Below are 14,880 nucleotides of genomic sequence, written 5' to 3'. Positions count from 1 at the left end.
CTACTATCAAACCTGACAGACTATCAAGTAGAGATTTATGTCAATTCTCCATTTAATTTACCCATATGGTCTATGCCAAAGATAGATGGGTTATCATAATTGTAATCAGGTGATGTTTGTTACCACTTACACAGCTACTCAAGATGTGATTTAGCCGTTCATACACAAGTTAAGACACTTGTGTTTCATTTCAGACTACTTGAGTCCAGTATCTGGCTCTGGATCCTGATTCCAGTTTCCTGCAAAGCAGACCCTGGTGAGTATCAGGCAATGGCTCACATAGTTGGGTCTCTGTCACTCACGTGGGAGACCTGGACTGTGTTCCCAACTCCCAGATTTGGTTGGGCCCAACCCTGGACCATTGAGGGGACTGAGTGAACTAGCAAATAGCTCTCTTTCTCTCTCTCTGTGCCTCTCAAATCAATACATTTTTAATAAAGTAATTTCATATATAAGCTAAGTATGTCCCTGGTAGTCTAGTCAATGTTTTTCTCTAGACCAAATACTTAAGACCACAGAGTAAGTTGCTTCATGCGGCAAGGACAGTACTGTGGATTCTCTGTATTAACTGTGGGGCTTCCACATCTCTCTTGCATTTTGTCAAACCCAAGGTCCACGGATCTGGATCCTTGGACCATTCCACCAAATGTCATGATGATCCACTACTTTAAAAACATTATTGTAACTGCATTTGAAATTAAGTTGCAGGAATACCATCACAACAGAACCAAATGCCTACAAGGTGTCCTTCACCTTTGCAAATATCAATGGACCATCTCCTTTTCTCTATTTTGTTCCTCTAGCTGAAAAAAAAATTCAGTTCTTGCCTCACACTTTTCCCCTCATTTGACTCCCATTAGAGGATGTACTCATTTTCCCCTTAATTTTTCTGGCCATTCCTTCTCCGTGTCTTTTATTGATTCCACTTCTTCTCCAACGCACGTGCAAGCGTGCAGCTCCGTCTCAGTCATGGCTCATACCCTCTTTATCTAAATGTGTTTTCCTCCCAGGATTCATGAAGAAAGGAAACTCCCCTCTAGGAATTTTGAGTAGAAAGGGAATTACTCAGGGAATTACAAGCATGAACACTTGTAGGACTAGAGGAAGCCAAAGTCCAAAAGACGGCCAACCGTTGCAAAGTGAACATTCACAGAGATGAACCAGACGGTAGCTGCCAAGGGAGTGAGTGAGGTCTGAGCTTTCTGAACTTCGTGATGCTCATCTCTTAATTATTTGTAATTACCCGAACCGGGAATATCTTCCTCATTTTTTTTTTTCATCAAAATCCACCCCATCTCATGACCTGCCAAAAATCTGAGCCTGCCTTGGTCTTATTTTCTCAAAACCTGTATTTGCATCAGATACTTTTACATTTGGCCTTGTACCAATGTTTGGCCTTGTTTAGTTCAGCTCACACATTACAGAGCACCTTCACTGGGTCAGAAACTGTACTGGGCACGAGGTGACTATTCACGTCCATTCGCCTGCTCTCCCTGACTCAACTCTGGGTCTCTTGGGGCAGAGATTACACTGTACATTTCCATCTGATCTTCACAGTATCCAGTCCAACTTGTCCTACATATTAGATGTTCAGTACATCTTGCTGAACTGAATCAAATGGAACACAAACTTGGCAAGAGAAAATAAGATGAATTCCAAGAAAAACTAGAGGAAAATATGAAATGATTAGGAATTATCCTAAGGCATCTAATTATTAGATTGACTCTGAATGAATCTCATGCAGGATAATAGAACAACCTTTACTATGGGAATTTTATTTTTCAAGTTTTGCCAGAGCATGGCTTTCCAGAGGGAGAAAGATTTTTTTTTAAGTTATGCATGTGTGGAAAACTTAACACAAAGGCAGTTAAACTTTTACATCCTTAGTCCATAATATACAAAAGGTAATAGACCAAGGCTTAATTTTGAATTCTATAAAATGGCCTTTTTCTTTTCCTTTTAACTGTTTCACATACGAGCTTGTGAATAGTGAATTATAAAACAGTGAGACCTTTACCCTGTCCCATGACCAAAAGCTGCTTTCTGTCTTTCCTGGAAGATCAATCAAAGACTATTATTTATAGGCCTATTAGTTAAATCTTCCCTTAAGAATAACAAGGAGTCTTTCCTGGAAGCACAGAAGAGATGGCTTACAATCCTTAGCAATGGAAGTGGTGCTGCACACGACTGCCTAGCTGGCTGAATCACTAAGGCAGGTCCCTAACAGATCAGACTGAAAAGCAAGGTCAGCGTTTGGTTTGTTCAGCTCTATGCAGGTGAAATTGCCTTCAACGAAAACAGAAGGAATTAAGTCAGGTCTTAAGAAAGTATTAGCCACTGGACATGGCGATTACTCAGTTGGAAAAATGAATACTGAAGAAGGGATGCCAGCAAAGCACAGGCCAGTACATGCGGTTGAAGTGGGAACAAGACAGGATGTGAATCAAAGTCCAAACAGGCAAATTGGAAGTAAGCCCATGAGAAAACAGGGGTCAAACACTATCAGAGTTTGGGTTGGCATTTGAGGAATACTATAAAATAGATCTAGGTAATGATAACCTGCTCCAAAAATCTCTGCTGAGTTGATTCCCAAATTAATCACTTATGGCAGATTATACGGGGCTCTTCTAGAATGGTGCACTCCCACCTTCAGGGCTCACAGTCTACTTCCCTTCTGCTCAATCGTGACAAGCCAGAGGACGCAGTAGAAAGGACGCTGTGTGACTCTCAAGCCTAAATTGTGAAAGATATGCAGCCTCAAATTCATGGGACATTAGTGCTCAAAATCAACACAACGTCTAGAGAAAAACTGATTATGACTCAAGAACGTTGCCATGATGAGGGAACTAAAAAGTACTCATCAATGAGCGACATGGAAAAACCTGTGCCATTCTTATATGCTTTCTGATTGCTTAAAGTTTCTGGGAGAAGCAAAGCTCTACCTACAAGGAATGACAATGAGAAATCAAACCAATGAAGTAGCAAGTTAAGTCTGAAAAAGTATCCTTAATAGAGTTAAAAATAAAATGCAGACATTAATAATCATTCTTATTTGTATCAATTATTAATGTCATAGAAAATATTTAATAATAAATGGTGTATAAGCAATAGCACTAACTTAATCTAAGAAGTTAGATGAGAAATATTGGAAAGTATGATGATTTCTTCATTTTTTTATTGAGAAAACTGTTCAGCAACTGTTCCTCCCATTTTTATTAAAAGGCTTAATTGACAAAAAAATGAATATATTTAATGTGTACAATTTCATTTTGGGGGCTTTTTAAAGTTTTATTTATTTATCTTATCTATTTGAGAGGCAGTGAAAGAGAGACAGAGAGAAAAAGAGACAGAAAGAGATACAGACAGACAAAGAGAGAGAGAGTTGCCATCCACTGGTCCACTGCCCAAATGACTTCAGTGGCTGAGACTTGGCCAGGACAAAACTGGGGTCAATCCAGGTCTCCCATATGGGTGGTGCAAACCCAAGAACGTGAGGCATCACCTGCTGCCTCCTAGGGTCTTTCTGCGTTAGCAGGAAGCTGGAGTCAGGCGTGAGCCAGGCCTCAAACCCAGGCAGTCTGACATGGAACACATGTGTCGCAACTGGCATCTTAACTGCTAGGCTGAAAGTCTGCTCTCACTTTTTCATTTTGACATGATAGATAGATAGATCATAATGAATCCAGTGTTTCTGTTAAGCAATTAACTACAATTTTTATGATTTTTCCTCCCTATATAATGTTACTTTTCTTTGGCTTGCAGCAATTTCTATGTCTCACTTATTTTAAGCAAATGGATTATATTTTGGCTTTGTATAGTTTTCTTTGTTTCTTGAGATTGAGGTTCTTTGATAACATTAGATTTTTTAATCAAATTTGGAAATTTTTATATTATTTATTCAATTTTTTCTAATGCCCTTCTCCCTGGAGGACCCCAGTTACATGTACTCTTTCCACTGTTGACTACGGTTCTCTTTTTTTGTAGAGTTCATATTGCTGTATCTTGAAGTTTATTAACATTCCTTCTGCAATGACTAATCTGCTATAAATGCTAGCATATTTTTCTTGTCATATGTTATAGTTTTCATTTCTAAAAATTTTATTTGAGTCTTTTTAGAAGCATTTTGCTGGGGTAGGTCTTTGGCACAATAGTTAAGTCATCACTTGCGATGGCCACGTCCCTTATTGGAGTCTTGTATGTGACCCAGCTCCTCCGCCTCCAATCTAGCTTCATGCTGATGTGTACTTTGAGAGGATTCAGATGCTGACTCAAGTGCTTGGGTCCCTGCCATCCATGTGGGAGACCCGGACTGAGTTCCAGGCTCTCCTCCCTTCCCCTCTTCTCCTCCCCTCTCTGCCTTTGAAACGAAATGAAAATCAGTTTTTTAAAAACATCATCCCTTTCTCTACTTAATTTCTATAACTATTCTTTCAGTAGATTTTTGCCTTCTCATTGTGGATCAGATTACCCTAATTTTTAGTGTGCCTCACAATGTTTGATTAGATGTCAAACATGTTGAACTTTTTGGATGTTGAAAATATTTACAGAAATACCTTTAAGCTTCACTCTGGATGCACTTATTCTCTGGAGCAGTATACTAATCTCAGGTCTTGCTTTATAAATAAAAACAGAAATAAATGGTGATAGAGAAACACAGATAAAGAACCTATTTATCTTACAAAATTAAAGATGAAAAGTATATCTCTCAAATTTTTAGAATTAAATTAAAAATAAGTATATTTAAAGGATTCTACTTTGTCCTTAATACAATAACTATCAAAGATGAAGAAGTTCATATGCACAAAATAAATAAAAATAAGTTTAAATACATGTGTAAAACTCTTAAAGAAATCCTGGCTAGCAAAACACACTAATATATTAAAATATCAATGTGTTGTGGCCACAAAATTAAGAATAATTTTAGAAACCCATTAATAGAGTAGCTCTCTGATAAAGTAGTTAAGACCATGGACTTTGAACAGAGACAACCCTGGTTTAAATTCCAGTAATTACTTGCCATGTAATCTGGGGCATGTTCTTTGACATCTCTGTCCATAGTACTTTATCTTTGTTACAAAACTGACCCCACTGGGACTATGAAAAGTGTAAATGAAACGCTGTTGGATGCACTTGCAGATTTGTTTTGGATGTCACATTTTTAAGTGACTTTCTATAGTTACACAGAAATTGCAAAATTAGCATTGGTCTGCTCTGATCTCTTATTCTCCAGGGATTTAGTCAGAGCTGTGCACTCAGCTCTTACTCTGTACACACCAGTCAAACAAATGTGGACTGAAGTTAAAGGATTTGGGGTTAGGAGTAAAAGCATTTTATAAATCTCAGACACTATTACATTATTAGACCACAAGTATAATTTGATAGTTCACTCAGACATTTATAAGACTTCCCTGAGCTCTAAACGCATTCTGCAGATCCAATCTACATCCATTTATTGCTAAATGAGTACTTAGCCCATGATAACCCTGGGTCCTCTGTCCCAGTCAGGAAGAACAGATGGCCTCCTTACAGTGGCTTCTCCTTGTTGGAATCATTTCCAACAATGACTTTTGATTCACTTAACTCACTCATAATTCATGCACATATTAATTTATACCCACAGTGAGTAGACATGCAACCAATACATAAGATACTGCCTAGGCCAATGCCAAATGTTGAGTGAAAAAAATAGCATGATATTTGTTCTCAAGGGGGACCAGACATGCAAGCAAAGAAAACATAAAAGCAAAATAAATGAAATATTATAAAACAGAAGAAACAAGAGCCAAACTAGGTACCATGGAAACAAATGAGGTTGTGATAAGCGGAGGGTTGCTGGGGGCTGGAGTGGTCGGGGAAGCTTTAGGTCGGAAGTGGCTGCTGCGCTGGGAATTCAGAGCTGAGCACAGTTGGACCTGGATATGAGACTGTCAGGGAAGTTCATCGTGTGAATAAAATCAAGGAGGCAAAGGGTATGTGGAGTGTTTGAGAAAATGAGTGGATTAAAATTGGCCTGTATGAGGGTAAAGGTCTAGAAGCATAGGTTCAAGAGAAAGATTTTATTCTGCAGGCACTAAGGAGTGTGGCAGAGAATTGATAGTTGACATCAGCGCTCATCATTTCCCCTTTTCATGAGCCAAGAATTCCCTGGTTTAACTGACAGTGTGGGGTCCCTGAACAAAGACTATTGCAATGCTTCCTTATAGCTGTGAGAAGTGACCAGAAGTGATGTGTGCTTCTGGATATGTCCTCAAAGGGAATAGCCATGCCTCCTTCTCTTTAACATTCCCCAGTGTCCACCCTGACACCTGAAAGGTAGAAGTAGATCAGGCTTTGGGGACCATGTGAGTGAGGGAACCCCCTCAGTCCAGCAGAGCGGCAGGAGAGGAGACAGTCCCAGAAGCTTCTGGCTGTAATACTCTGGGCTACTCACTCATGTGTGTTTATGGAATATAAATGCATATCTATTTTACTTAAGCCAACACATTTTAAGATCTCTAACACAGCAGCCAAACATGTGCATTGAGCTGTTTGTTACTTCCTTATAGTAGCCCTGGCAGCCGGGCAAGGCCTGGGACAGCCAGTTCCTCTGAACTTCATTTTCCCCAGTGGGCAACAGAAACAACATTTGCTCCAATGCATTGGGCCATCCTGTCATACATAAAACAGAGAACCCCTGAAAGTGTTTAAGTAAGGATGTGATAGAACGAGAATTGTGTTTTGCAAAAATTAATTTGAGCAACATTTAGCAAATCGGCTTTGCCTAAGGCTAGGAATAGATTTTTGCAGGATTTACAATAAAGGGATAAAAGGAATTTGGAGGCATTGAAATGTTCTATGTTTTGATTGTGATTGTGGTTACATGAGTACAAATATATATCAAAAGTGATTAACTGTATACTTAGTATAGGTATATTTATTATATGCAAACATACACTACATTTTACACCTCAATAAAGTTTGATGCAGGAAATTAATTTGGTTCTGTGCATGTGTGCACATGATAGATCAACAGGAGACAAGAGGTAAGGAGAAAAGAATAATTTATGCCTTTCATCAAAGCTTTAGATAATTTGGATTTGTTCTGGGGAGAACAGTGGGAGGCGATGAAATTATAGAAGTAATAGAATTTGGAGACCAATCAGTCCTGGAGATGTTGACTCACATGTAGGAGAATCTGGCTTGTCTATGGAATCTCACCTCAGGCTGAGGAAGCTGCTGTATCCCAAACTGGAGAGGGAGGAAACAGAAAATGAATTTACTCAATCCCTGAGAATCCCTGCATTTGGTTTTAATTTTATTTGAGGTACACAAGTTTCATGTATTTTATATACACAGATTTAGGAACACACCTAACCTCCCACTCACCCATGCTTTAACCCTTCTTCCTCCTCCCTCTCCTGTTCCCTGCATTTGTAAAATGGGGCTAATGATGTCTGCAAATTGCCAAAGAACCGTAAAGAGCAGAGAAACCCTGTGTGAAGCACCTCGCACCATGTGCCTGGCACCTGGTGGGCACCCACGAAAGTGAGATAAAGAATGATGGCGAGGCCAGTGCCCGCGGCTCACTTGGCTAATCCTCTGCCTGCAGCGCTGGCACCCCGGGTTCTAGTCCCAGTTGAGGCGCCAGATTCTGTCCAGGTTGCTCCTCTTCCAGTCCAGCTCTCCACTGTGGCCCAGGAAGGCAGTGGAGGATGGCCCAGGTGTATGGGCCCTGCACCTGCAAGCACCTGGCTCCTGGCTTCGGATGGCGCAGCACGCTGGCTGTGGCGGCCATTTGGGGGGTGAACCAACGGAAGGAAGACTTCTCTCTCTCTCTCTCTCTCTCTCTCTCTCACTGTCTATAACTCTCTCTCTCTGTCTCTCTCTCTCACTAACTCTGGCAAAAAAAAAGAAAAAAGAACAATGGTGATTAATATACGAAAATAGAACAGAAATGAGCTTTCAAGAGGCCACCCAAGATTCTCACATACGTGTGCCCAGGATGTGCTTGGATGTGAAGAAGTGAAGAGCTCAGGTCACAGGACAGGTGAATCCACCTGTAAGTCACAGGATGATCGCAAGCAGGGGCACGGGGTGCAGCAGCAGTGGGCAGCACCTTCAGACAGGAGGCGTCCCCTTTTGTACAGGAGATTCAGTGGTGTAGCACTTCTCATCTCTTGAGCTCCCGTGACTCATCCCTGGGAACGGGAGTTCAGACAAAGAGAAACCCTTCCAGCATCCGGCTGAAGAGTCTCCTCCGATCAGATTTGATTCTCAGCCCATTTTCTGTCAGGCTTCCTGAGATGGGAAAGCAATGCATAACGATTTTCAGGCTCCACACGAATTCTCCTGAGCTCCGGACTGGAATTTACAGCTGCCTGTAGACATCTCCATCTGCATGTCCTGCAGGCATCTCCGACCCCTGTGTCCACACCAGATTAATCAACCTCCCACACACTCATTCCCCTCCGGTCTTCCACTGAGGTTCCTACCACTGCCGGCTCACCAGCTACACATTTAGAAGTTTCAATTCTTTTGCTTTTTTTCTGCACTCTCCAAGGTCAATGTGCTGCCCATTTTGGTGGAGTCCCTCTGTTATGTGTTTTAAGCATCTTGGGCTTTTGTTGTTGCAGCTTGTTTTTTTGTTTGTTTGTTTTTGTTTGACTTCTGTTGTCCTGATGAGGATCTTTTTTTTTTCCCCCTTAAGTTTTATTAATTTATTTATTTGAAAGGAGGAGCAACAAAGAGAGAAGGAGAGCCAGAGAGTGAGAGATCTTCCATCTGCTGGTTCACTCCATAAAAGCTAGCAACAGCACAGGCTGGGCAAGGCTGAAGAAAGGAGCCAGGAACTCCCTTGAGGTCTCCCATGGGGGTGGCAAGGGCCCAAGCACTAGGCCATCTTCTGCTGCCTCCTAGGGTGTGCATTAGCAGGAAACTGGACTGGAATTGGAGATGGGACTCAATCCCAGTCCCTCAGAGATGCAGGCATCTGAATCAGCAGCTTAACACAAAACTCACCCCTGGTGAGGATCTTTCTCTGCAGGACCACAGCAGTAGCAATCCGTCCAGTCTTGGTGTTGTACAGCTCCAGATTCACCATTTACCTAGAAGACGGTAAATGATGGCCCACCTTGGGGAACTGTGTAACCGTGCCTGTCTCCCTGTCTGCACTTTCTCATCCAGCTAAGCTAGTTAAACTTCTGAAACACACACTACTTCACCCGCTGCAAACACTTCAGCTGCTCTCCACTGACCCTAAAAGAATGAAGTCGCCAAACCTAAACTTCACTCATGTCCTATACCATGTGGATTCTTCACACAAGCTATGTACTTTCTACCCAGACTAAGCCACAGATCAGGCCACCCAAATAAGGTACACTTGTTGAACTTCAGAGCTGTGATTCGTGCAATGTTCAAGAACGAGTCCTCCTGATCCAGCTCGCGGGCCATCGCCTTGGTATTGCTGCCTTAATTCCAGGCTCCCCTGTCTCCCATTCCTAAGCCTGGCCCTCTACCCACTGCATGTTCCTGTATTTCTTTTTTGTGTGGTTAGCATTAGTGTCTCTAATGCAGATTTTACAGTGCTTAAGGACAGACATTATCTCATACTGCCATCTCTGAGTCTCCAGGGCCCTCCGAATTGACTGCTAACCAGTCCAAAAATAATCTTAAAATTTTCCCTAAAAAAAATGGTGATTTTTACCAAAGAAAGCTTTTAAAAGTTCCCAGAGAAACAGTTAACAATTTTGTTTGCAATGTACCCAAACAGTGAACTCCCTCAGCTCGACAGCATTAAATACACTTCTTGAAGTTCCTTGCAGTTTTATTATTCCAGGTGCACTGGTACCATAAGAGGCCTTTGTGGACCACTGCTATAAATGTCGCTTGCTCCCATTAAGCACATCTATTATATAGAAGATGATTGTCTAAATTTATGTTGACTCTTACAGAAGGCAGTAAATCAGGTAATATATCAAAATATCTGAAGCCTAAAAACGTAGAAATAAACTTTTATTTTATAATTTGAGGACTTTTTTACTGAGCTCAATATAAAATATATTTCTTCTTCCTGTGACTCTGAGATTCATCAAAACAGAAACAGTCAAATCAGACCATTATCCAAGTAATTATTCTAATTAAATTCACAGCTGTCTCAGTTACTTGGGTATTTTAGGTGAAATTATGGGGTATCGGGGCGGTGAGGGAACTGTGAAAAGGAATGGTTAAGGTTCTGATTCAGCAACTAATTTACTCAGTTTTCATTTAAATGTATGAAAGATTCTAAGTCCAGCAGTTAATTTCAACAGTTAATTGTATTCCACAGATTAGTTTTCTTTTAAAAATTAATAGCTATCAAAACTGGGATATAAAACTTTGAGAAAATAAATGAACACAAGGAGCATATTTCTATGTTATATTAAACCAGATTATTTATCATTTAGGTCAAAAGCAAACTTGAAAAGTAAAAAGGCACTTTGTGTCTCTCCTCAGTGCAGACATATATTCTTACTGATTAATTCCTGATTCGGAAACTGTTGATATTGTTTTCATTCATTCCTTCTCATAGTTTTCTCTTCTTGATAATCCTCTCCAGTGGTAAAAGTGCTTGTAGTGTTTAAAAATAGACACAGATTATTACTCTCTAGAAAATATTTATTGGTACTTGTTTTAATTTTCTTTCCCATACTCTGAGAAATAAACATTATACAAAAAATACAGTAAAATGCACATTTCCCATTCAAATAAATATATTTTACTCTTGTAAAAATTTAAAAATCTGTGTAATTCAGCACAGTATATTAATCAGTGAAATAAAGCAAACATAATCTCTAGGTAAATTGTCACTTATTTTTATGATTCTCACAAGTATTTTTCTGTAGAACAACATTATTTTCTGTAGAATTATAAAGACTTGGAGACTTTTGCTTCTTGTTTGGAGAAGACAAAGATAAGCTCTTTTCAGAAGTGTTTAGTATTAAAAAGAGCCTTAATCTTAGAGAAAAATAGCATCCAAGTCTTTGCTAAACCAACCAAGTTATGTGTACATTTTTTAATACTTCCCAGAGACCAGACTGTACTCTGAATTATAATGATTCCTATTTATCACACTGGTAATTTTTAAAATTAGTGGTTAAGTATTTAAATTAATAGTTCTGTATGTAATATCAACCCAAGACAGAATTTTAAAGCTCTATTAACAGGAAAAGCTAAAAATAATGTTGCTATACAGGACAAATTTATCCTTTTCGCAATTGTTATTCTTAACATTAGAAGAACTGAAAGCTACTGAATTATACAGACAGCACAGCCTTATATACACATAGATCCCTGATCAGTTTAAGACAATGTGTTAGCTTGCTAATGTAAGTGGTAAGAATATTTTAGTAACCAGCAAAAGTCACATTCAGGTAGTCATCAATTTTGAAAGTCTTGTGGATAACCTATTCACCCTCAAAGCAATACACCACCAATTAATAAAAGTCATTAGTACTGTCTAACTTCCTATGTTAACAGAGAATTGGTACTTTACATACTAGCTTGCAGAAGTAAATCCACTTTGACTATAGCTCCAATCCCAGCTAGGTGGCCACTACATGGATGCAGAAATGCTGATCAAATCACATCACCTCCAAACAACTATGCTAAGTAATAATCTTATGTGCTACAGAGTGGTATCAGGGTATCTGATCTGTCTTCAGCATTATAACGGGCATCCATCATGAACTAGTGGTCACCTCCAGTATGAAACTGTCCCCTCTTCTCAGCAAAGTGTAGAACATTATATGCCTAGGCATTCTTTTATGACAACATCTTTACTTCTACAAATTTCTGAAGCATATAAGGATGTGCTTAAAAATTCTCCGATCCAATAAAACACATCTGTGGTTTCCTCCTTTGACAGTCTTCATAATTCCTCCATCTCAAAGTGTGTATTAAAGCTGTTTGCCATGGGTGTATGTTCAAAAATTCTGGACAGGCTTGGTTTCAACAGTTCCACTGAGTGGCATGACAGGTGCTGGGAGGCATCATTCTTCAGGGACATCATTTGGTCTGTCCCAGGCTCCCTCCTATCATAATACAGAGCCCAGAGCAGAGTAATGGTGAGAATCATGGCCAGGATTTGTGTCACTCCAATTGAGATTCCCAGAAACCTGAGCACCTGCAGTTGTTTGGTTCCTCTCAAAAAGGAATACATTTTCTTCCCACAGCCCTGTAAGAAAAATAACACAATCAGTATTATTTTGGATATGTTACTTAGGGTCAAAAATATTAAGTAGAAACAAATTATCTATATATGCTAATGGGATCAAACAATTTGAATCAGAAAGTTTAAGACAGTGACCCTCAAAAGGGAAAGCCCATGCGAAGATGGAAGAGGGAAATGTGTATCTCTTATGAAGATTGGCTAGCTGATTCTAAAGAACTCACTCCATTTGTTTTTCCTGAGATCTGAAATTGTAACCAACTGGTATAAAACCCAACATCTAGAGCAGGGGTTGGCAAAGTTTTTTAGTAAGAGCCAGATAATAAATCTTTAAGACTTTGCAGGCCATGCACTTTCCATTGCAACTACACAGCTCTGTACTGTAACAGAAGACCAGCCATAGATGATATGCAAATGAATGGGTGTGGTTGTGTTCCAGTGAAACTTTACACACAAAAGAAAGCACTATATCACTATATCAGATTTGACCCATAGGCCATAGATTGCTGACTCGTGATCTAGACTGACCCAATTTTTTTAAGCAATGTTTTATTATGTGTGTGCACCGTTGGATGACAGCTCATTGGAGTTTCCCAAGTCTGCTGCTAGGTGGAACTCAACATATACCCCTACACACACACACACACACACATACACATACACACAAGGATGGGGGAGAAAGAGAGAGAAAGATATATATATATATATATATATATAGAGAGAGAGAGAGAGAGAGAGAGAGAGAGAGAGAGAGACAGAGACAGAGAGACAGAGAGAGACAGAGAGAGACTGCTGCCCATTGCCTATAGGAGAAATACATGTGGGACAATTATTTCCATGACCCAACTTCTAGCTGTACCTGGAAAAAGTTTGAAACATAACTTCAGCTTCACCTATAGGTTAGAGATACCAGCCTTAAAAATGTTTGTCAAGTTTTTTGTTTGTATTTAATGTTAAGGACAAAGTCTAAGGATGGCCTAAGGCAGATGCAAAAGAGAACTCTGACTAAGGAGGAGAGGAAGGGAAAAGTAGGAGAAAGAGAAATCATGACATGGAAAAATGGGGGGAAGAGGAACACAGAAAAAGGGGTAGATGGGGCTCACAGTTGTCATAGTCACCTTCTCAGGTGACTACAGGGTAGGCTACCTGCCTTTATTCTGGTAAACCCCCAATAAATGATAACTCACTCTTCTAAAGGGAATAGGATTCTAAATTAAAGTGAAAATCTAGGGCCACATTTTATGGTTATGAACATTATCCATAACTTTGAAGATTCAAGATTTTATTCTACTTGTAATTTAACAAATTATCCTGCTACTGTTTCATGGATACTGACAGAAGACAGAGATAAAGAAGTTTATTATTAATCAAAGCCATGGCCATTGACATAATATGTGAAGAAGGTTAGATGATGCCTGCATGTACAGTGGGGAGTATTATGGAAGAGGAACCCAAGCTTAGGGAATCCTAATCTTTCATAATGGGTAGTAAGCTTAACTATCCTTGACTGTGGAGACTACATTGGGCAAGATGTAAACCTTCTCTCTTTTTTTTTTTTTAAGATTTTTATTTTTATTATTTATTTGAGAGGTAGAGTTACAGACAGTGAGAGACAGAGAGAAAAGTCTTCCATTGGTTCACTCTCCAAGTGGTCGCAACGGCCGGTGAGCTGCGCCAATCCGAAGCCAGGAGCCAGGTGCTTCCTCCTGGTCTCCCATGCGGGTGCAGGGCCCACACATTTGGGCCATCCTCCACTGCCTTCCCAGGCCACAGCAAAGAGCTGGACTCAAAGAGGAACAACTGGGACTAACCGGCCCCCATATGGGATGCCGGCGGAGGATTAACCTAGTGCACCACAGCGCCGGCCCCGTAAACCTCTTTTCTATGAAGACAGATGCTCTATCTGCAGGGCTGTTTTCTATCCACGCATGCTTACAAACATAGTCCAGAACAAACAGAGCCAGTGCCTCTGTTCACAAGACATACAGAAAAGCAATACATCCATGGAAAATGATCTCCAAACAAGAACTTGATTTTTAAAGCTTTCACTTTCATCTAAAGTAAAATTAAAATACTTGTGATTTAATAATACAGAACATTGGTTTAATAAGGTCACTTCTCTGGCCACCTTATCTTTTTGAAAAGAAATATACAACACATTCTGCAGGAAACCAAAATAGAATGTTCACTAAAGTTCAGGTATTTTTTTTTTAATATTTTGTTTATGGATACACATATATGACAAAGAACAATTTTTTTTTTTTTTTGACAGGCAGAGTGGACAGTGAGAGAGAGAGAGACAGAGAGAAAGGTCTTCCTTTTTGCTGTTGGTTCACCCTCCAGTGGCCGCTGTGGCTGGCGCATCTCGCTGATCCGAAGCCAGGACCCAGGTGCTTCTCCTGGTCTCCCATGCGGGTGCAGGGCCCAAGCACTTGGGCCATCCTCCACTGCACTCCCGAGCCACAGCAGAGAGCTGGCCTGGAAGAGGGGCAACCAGGATAGAATCCGGCGCCCCAACCGGGACTAGAACCCGGTGTGCTGGCGCCGCAAGGCGGAGGATTAGCCTGTTAAGCCACGGCGCCGGCCAAGTTCAGGTATTTTTCAAAGAAAAAGCATTCACTCAGATATCCTAGAAAATCCCCTCATGTCTGTGTAACTCTAATAAGCATCTTTATATGACACAGTAAAATATCACT

At 40.2% G+C, this 14,880-nt stretch overlaps 1 protein-coding gene across 1 annotated transcript in view; it reads right to left on the bottom strand.

Annotated features, from left to right (window-relative positions):
- Window positions 1-10,036: 10,036 nt before the first annotated feature.
- TSPAN12 (tetraspanin 12) overlaps window positions 10,037-14,880 on the bottom strand; it is an 86,099-nt gene continuing 81,255 nt past the window's right edge. Inside the window, exon 9 of the mRNA XM_062207084.1 lies at window positions 10,037-12,190. Within this exon, the coding sequence (XP_062063068.1) occupies window positions 11,885-12,190 (306 nt within the window). The 3' untranslated portion in view covers window positions 10,037-11,884. The remainder of the gene's footprint in view (window positions 12,191-14,880) is intronic.

This window comes from Lepus europaeus, chromosome 1, assembly GCF_033115175.1.
Source record: "Lepus europaeus isolate LE1 chromosome 1, mLepTim1.pri, whole genome shotgun sequence".
In the NCBI taxonomy this organism is placed as follows: Eukaryota; Metazoa; Chordata; class Mammalia; order Lagomorpha; family Leporidae; genus Lepus; species Lepus europaeus.
This window is presented reverse-complemented; position numbering and strand designations above follow the sequence as displayed.